This window comes from Eimeria necatrix, genomic scaffold (assembly GCF_000499385.1).
Source record: "Eimeria necatrix Houghton genomic scaffold, Enh_scaff1503, whole genome shotgun sequence".
In the NCBI taxonomy this organism is placed as follows: Eukaryota; Apicomplexa; class Conoidasida; order Eucoccidiorida; family Eimeriidae; genus Eimeria; species Eimeria necatrix.
Window position 1 is genome coordinate 1 of NW_013652218.1, and position 6586 is coordinate 6586.

At 53.2% G+C, this 6586-nt stretch overlaps 2 protein-coding genes across 2 annotated transcripts; one reads left to right on the forward strand and one right to left on the reverse strand.

Moving 5' to 3' along the window:
- Positions 1-1780: 1780 nt before the first annotated feature.
- ENH_00015830 (hypothetical protein, conserved) lies at positions 1781-5558 on the forward strand (the record flags this gene model as incomplete). Its single annotated transcript, XM_013579175.1, has 6 exons — positions 1781-2213; positions 2442-2530; positions 2939-3048; positions 4398-4546; positions 4972-5379; positions 5512-5558. The coding sequence occupies 6 exons, from the start codon at positions 1781-1783 to the stop codon at positions 5556-5558; spliced, it is 1236 nt and encodes a 411-aa protein (XP_013434629.1).
- A 223-nt stretch (positions 5559-5781) lies between these two features.
- Positions 5782-6525, reverse strand: ENH_00015840 (hypothetical protein, conserved; the record flags this gene model as incomplete). The annotated part of the gene is made up of 1 exon (XM_013579176.1): positions 5782-6525. One exon carries the CDS (start codon positions 6523-6525, stop codon positions 5782-5784), a length of 744 nt encoding a protein of 247 aa, XP_013434630.1.
- Positions 6526-6586: the final 61 nt, after the last annotated feature.

Below are 6586 nucleotides of genomic sequence, written 5' to 3' on the forward strand. Positions count from 1 at the left end.
GCCCCAGGGGGGGCCCCCCTGTTTGCGAGCGGGGCAGAGGGGCCCCTGTGGAGCCGGCTGTATACCCTGGGGGCCCCCCAGGAAGCCTGTGCTGCGCTGCAGCAGGCGCTGCTGCTGCTGCAGGGGGATATGATGGTTGTGGGGCACACAGTGCAGCAAAGTCTGCAGATGGAGAGCCGCTGCAGCAACTTGCTGCTGCAGATAGACACGGGGATTTCCCGGTTTGTTGCAGACACCCCAAAGGCCCTGGAAGTGACCCCACAGGGGCAGCTGTTTGAGGTGTCTGTACACCGCAGACCCCACACCGCGCCCCAAGTGACTCGCCGCCAACTCGACGCCCCGCCCCTCTCCTTCTACCTCCGCAAGCAGCAGCAGCAGCAGCAGCAGCAGATGAGCTCTAGGGGGCCCCGAAACAGCAGCAAACAATAAAGACCCACACGCACGACGGGGGGCCCCTGGGGGCCCCCAGGGGACCCCGGGGGCCCCCGGGGGGCCCCTGGGGGCCCCGGGGGGCCCCTGGGGGCCCCGGGGGGCCCCTGGGGGCCCCTGGCGCTTTCCTTTTTCATTTTAGGCTGCCAGGGGCAGCTCCGTCGCTGTTGCAGCAGCAGCAGCAGCAGCAGCAGCAGCAGGAGCGGCAGCAACTGCTGCGCAAGATCCTGCGGCACTGACGCATGCCTTGCTCTCAGACTGAACAGTGTCATCAAGGTTTAGGGTTTAGGGTTTAGGGTTTAGGGTTTAGGGTTTAAATTGTAGTGTTTGGGGTTTGTAGTCTGCACAAAGTGGCTAGACAAAAGGCCTGGATAACGCAGCCAGCTGCTGCAGCAGAAGCAACCCAGCTGCTGCAGCAGAAGCAACCCAGCTGCTGCAGCAGAAGCAACCCAGCTGCTGCAGCAGAAGCAATTCAGATAGCTGCAGCAAAAGCAATTCAGCTGCCTGCAGCAAAGGCAAATCAGCTAGCTGCAGCAAGAGCAAGTCAGCTAGCTGCAGCAAGAGGAAGTCAGCTAGCTGCAGCAAAAGCAGTTCAGCTAACTGCAGCAGAAGCAATTCAGCTAGCTGCAGCAGAAGCAGCGCAGCTAGCTGCAGCAGGAGCAGCGCAGCTAGCTGCAGCTAGCTAGGGCCTGCTTCTAACTAGCTGCAGCTATCTATGGCCTGCATCCAGCTAGCTGCATGCAGCGGGCAGCTAGCTAGCTGCAGCCTGCTGCTAGCTAGCAGCTCGTGAAGGAGTGCACTGTAGCTGCTGATTTGCTGCTGCAGTGCAGCGGCAGCTGCTGCAGTGCAGCAGCTGCTGCAGCTGTGCAGCTGCTGCTGCAACTGTTGCTGCAGAGCAAGAGCTCTTGCTGCTCTTGAGTCTATCCCTTAGAGTTCATTTTGTAGTGCCTAGCTTACAGAGTTCAAGAATTAGGGTTTAGGGTTTAGGGTTTAGGGTTTAATTTGAGGCTGCTTCTGCGGAGTTGGTTCCAGGGTCACTCCGTGTCCAGTGGCTCTCAGCGGTCGTTGCAGTGTACGTCCACCTCGGCGCAGCACTTGGCGCATTTTTCTCCGCCTTTTTGAATTAAAAAAATAAAAAAGAAAAATAAATACCATTTAAACGAAAAAAGGGGCCTTTTCAGTGCAGCAGGCTGCTGCGCCGCGGCCGACGGGCCCCACACGCCTGACCTGCGGACCAGCAGCAGCAGCAGCAGCAGCAGCAGCAGCAGCAGCAGTTGGCGCTGCAGGAGCTGAAAACCTATAAGTTTGCGCATTTCCGAATTATCGAATTGCATTTCCCTGTTCGGCGAGGATGTCGACAGCAGCAGCAGCAGCAGACTCGGCTGCAGCGGCAGCACCAAGCGGCGCGCCCGCAGCAGCAGCAGCAGCAGCAGCAGCAGCAGCAGCAGCAGAGCCGCAGCTGTGGCCGTGGCCACTCCCGGGGGCCCCCCACGCTGCAGCGTGGGGCCCCCAGGGGCTGCAGCTGGAAGAGTTGATTGTGGGGCGGCGGCGGACTTGGGGGCGTTTGAAGGAGCGGAGGTGTCTGTACACCCCGGCGCTGCGGGGGGCCCTTGCTGCTGCTGCTGCAGCAATTCTAAACCCTCAGACCCAAACCCTTTTGCTGCTGCTCGGCAGCGCAGCAAACACTAATATGTGGCCTCCCACAGACACGGACGGGCCTGGCGGGGCCTGCGCGCTTGCTGCTGCGCTCTGGAGGCTCCGCAAACGCGTCATCTTCGTCACCGGTAAACCCTAAACCCTAAACCCTAAACCCTAAACCCTAAACCCTAAACCCTGAGAGGCAGAGGCAGAGGCTCAGGGACGCGAGAGGGGCAGCGCTGCCGCGCGGTTCTTAACCCAGCAGCAGGGCTCGCAGTGGCAAACTCCAAACCCTAAACCCTAAACCCTAAACCCTAAACCCTAAACCCTAAACCCTAAACCCTAAACCCTTAACTCTCCGTGTTCTGCTGCAGATGAAGTGAATGCTCCCCAAGTGGTGCCCGCAATCCACAGCAGCCAAGTTTGGGCCCTTGAAGAAGCAGCTAAACAGAAAGGCCACGAGGTCAGGCGACGCCCCTTTGCTGCTGCTGCTGCTGCTGCTGCTGCTGCTGCTTTTGCTGCTGCTGCTGCTTGTGCTGGTGTTAGTGTGCTGCTGCTGCTTGTGCCGCTGTTGCTGGTGCTGCTGTTGCTGCTGCTGCTATTATTGTTACTGTTGCTGTTGCTGCTGTTATTGCTGCTGCTGCTTCTACCGCTGCTCCCGTTTCTGCTGCTGCTGCCGTTGCTGCTTGTGCTGCTGCTGCTGCTGCTGCTGCTGCTGCTGCTGCTGCTGCTGGTTGCTTTCTCCGCGATTTCTCGGCAGCTGCCTCGAATGAACATAGCCAACTATTTATTTATTTTTATTTATTTATTTATTTATTTATTTATTTATTTATTTATTTATTTATTTATTTATTTATTTATTTATTTGAAGCCAAGACTTCAAATAGAAGTGCTTCCAGTGAAGGCCCGGGGAGGCCCTGCTGCTGCGCTGCAGCTGCAGCAGCTGTTTGCTGCAGCAGACCACATAATCAACATTGGCAGGTGGGATTTTTTTGTTTTTTTTGGATCTTTTTTGCAGCTTTTTAGTTCCTTTTTGAGCTCTTTTTGAGTCCTTTTGAAGTCCTTTTTAATTCCCTTTTTGTTTTATTTTTATTTTATTTTATTTTGCTTTTATTCTCCTTTTTTTCCGCTTTTCAAATCTTTTTGAATTTCCCTCAAAGTCCTTTTGTTCCACTTTGGAAGCCTTTGGGACTGTCTTTATTTTTATTTATTTATTTTAATTAATTAATTTATTTATTCGTTTATTCATTTATTTATTTATTTTAATTTATTTATTTTATTTATTTATTTTGTCTATTTATTTATTTATTTCATTTATTTATTCATTTATTTTATTATTTTACTTATTATATTTATTTTACTTCTTATTTATTTATTTATTCATTCTTATTACTAATAATTTATTTAGCTGTTATTATTTATTTATTTATTTATTTATTATTATTTATTATGATTTATTTACTTATTTATTTATTATTCATTTATTTATTATTTATTCACTTTTATTGTGTCATTTATTTATTTATTCCTTGTTTGTTTATTTGCTTGTCTTCCATTTTTATTTGTTTGTTTATCAGTTAATATTTATTTATTTATTTATTTATTTATTTATTTATTTATTTATTTATTATTTACTTATTATTAATTGATTAATTATTTATTATTTGGTATTTATTAATTTATTATTAATTTATTATTTATTTATTTAGACATTTATTTATTTATTTATTATTTAATATTTAATTGCATGTTCTGTAGACAAACAAATGAAATAAAACAATTCAAAAATAAAATGAAAATAAAATAATTCAAAAACAAATTAATTTAAAAACAAATTAATTCTAAATAAAGGAAATTCAAGTTCGGCGTTTTGGCCGTCAGCTGAAACCAGCGTTTAGGGTTTAGGGTTTAGGGTTTGGTGGGCCCCTAGAGCCTTTAGGGTTTAGGGTTTGGGGGTCGCCTGGTGCTAGGGTTTAGGGTTTAGGGTTTCAGGCCAGGGCTGAGGGCTAGGGTTGTTGCGAGGGTTTAGGGTTTAGGGCTAAGCTCTAGGGTTTGGGGCCACGGCGCTAGGGTTTAGGGTTTAGCGCTGGCGCTGCTGAGGGTTTAGGGTTTGAGGGTTTAGGGTTTGAGGGTTTAGGGTTTGAGGGTTTAGCGTTTGAGGGTTTAGGTTTTGAGGGTTTAGGATTTAGGGTTTGAGGGTTTAGGGTTTGAGGGTTCGGCTTTGGGGCGTCTCCGCGGCGGGCGCGCGCAGCGCCCGCGCTCAGCGCCAGGGCCGAGGGCCTAGGGTTTAGGGTTTAGGGTTTAGGGTTTAGGGTTTAGGGTTTGCGCAGGCCGGGCAGAGGCAAAGAGGGGGAGTACTGGGCCCCAAACCTCACCAGCATTACTTTGTGGGCAGCAGATTTGTCGCTGCTGTTTGAGTGGGCTGCTGAGGTGTCTGTACACCCCAAGCGCGTGCAAACCACCACCATCGGCTCCCTCGGTAACCCCAAACCCTAAACCCTAAACCCTAAACCCTAAACCCTAAACCCTAAACCCTAGTCCCAAGCCCTCGCTCCTCCGCGGCCTGCAAGCGCCGCTGCAGGGCCGAGAGTGCAGACCCTGGGGCCCGCAACGACCCCGACGCGCTAGCAACTACACCCTACACCCTAAACCCTAAACCCTAAACCCTAAACCCTAAACCCTAAACCCTAGTGCGTTCAGGAAATGAGTTGGGGATGGGCCGCATAAAGGAAGCTGTCGAAAAATACGTCGAGGATGGCGAGTGGCTCGCGAACGAGGCCACAGCAGATTACACCATCAGTAAACCCTAAACCCTAAACCCTAAACCCTAAACCCTAGGAGCCGTGGCCCCTAAACCCTAAACCCTAAACCCTAAACCCTCTTCATGGTTCTGTCTGTCTGCAGTCGCCACCACCGCCAACCACGGGGCCTACGGGCTCTGCGTGATGCTGGCCTGGGCTGCGTACCTCAGCGCTGAGCAGCAGCTGCAGCAGCAGCAGCAGCAGCAGCAGCAGCAGCCGCAGCAGCCGCAGGACGAGATGCTGCTGCTGCAGCAGCAGGTGGACGCGGTGGAGCTGCTGCTGCCTCAGGTGTGGGACCAGGCCGCAATAGCTGCTGCTGCATGGTCTGCTGCTGCTGCTGCTGGCAGTGCTGGTGCTGCTGCTGCTGGTGGCGCTGGTGCTGCTGCTGCTGCTGCTGCTGCTGGTGCTGAAGGTTCTGCTGGTGGCGCTGGTGCAAGTTCTGCTGCTGCTGCTGCTGCTGCAAGCTCTGCTGCTGCTGCTGCTGCTGCTGCCAGTTCTGCTGCTGTTCCTGGTGCGGCTAGTTTTGCTTCTGTGGCTTCTGCTGCTAGCTCTGCTGCTGCTGCTTGTGGATCTACTGCTGCTGTCGCTGATTGAGCCGCTGCTGCTGCTGCTGCTGCTGCTGCTGCTGCTGCTGCTGGCTCAGGACCCCCAGTCGAGAGCCCCGAAGCAGTTGTCCCACGAGACGCTTAAGCGCCAAACCCTAAACCCCAAACCCTAAACCCTAAACCCTTGCGCGAAAAGCTTCACCATTCCGGCCACCTTGCTTTTGCTGCCTCTGCGTGGCTAGCTGCCAGCAGAGGTTTCACAAGAACTCCACATTTAGCTGTTGCTGCAGCAGCAGCAGCAGCAGCAGCAGCACTTGCTGCAGCAGCAGCAGCAGCAGCACTTGCTGCAGCAGCACTCGCGCTGCTGTTTAGTCTTGGAACCAGATCCTTTCAGCCCTGAGTTTGCTGATGTCTCCCCTGAAGGCGCGCCTGCGCTGCTGCTGCTGCTGCTGCTGCTGCTGCTGCTGCTGCTGCTGCTGCCTGTGCTGCGGCGGCAGCAACTTGCTGCTGAGCCCGCGGCCAGCAGCAGCAACGGGAGGCAGCAGCAGCTGCCCTTTGCCCCACACTAAAGTGCCTTTCTTTAAAGCCTTTTTGAAGCGCCGCCGCAGCGGCAGCCGCTCGTAGAACTGCTGCAGCAGCGAACGCGAGTTTATGCTGCCTCCCAGCAGCAGCAGCGAGCCCCGCAGCACTCCTGCTGCTGCTGCTGCTGCTGCTGCTGCTGCTGCGGGGGGGGGGCTGCGCTGCGCGCGGCAGGGCGCTGCTGCTGCAGCAGGTGCTGCTGCTGCTGCTGCTGGCGATGGCGCTCCTGCTGCTGCTGCTGCTGGCGCTGGTGAGGGTGGTGCTGGTGGCGAGGGCACCCAGGCTGCTGCTGCTGCTGCTGGTCTTGCTGCTGCTGCTGCTGCTGCTGCTGCTGCTGCTGCTGGGACGACTGGGGGCAGCGAGGGAGGATGGGACACACACGAAAAATTTGCAGTTGGTAGAAACCCCCGAAGGGGGACTGCTGCTGCTTTCGCTGCTGCTGCAGCAGCTCGTGCTGCGGTCTTCTGCTGCTGCTGCTGCAGCTGCAGCAGCGCAGAAGGGATACGGAAGGAGGCACTAGAAAGAGGCAGCATCGTCTTGCTGCTGCGGCTGCTGCTGCTGCTGCTGCTATTTCTGTGAGAGCTGCCAGAGCTG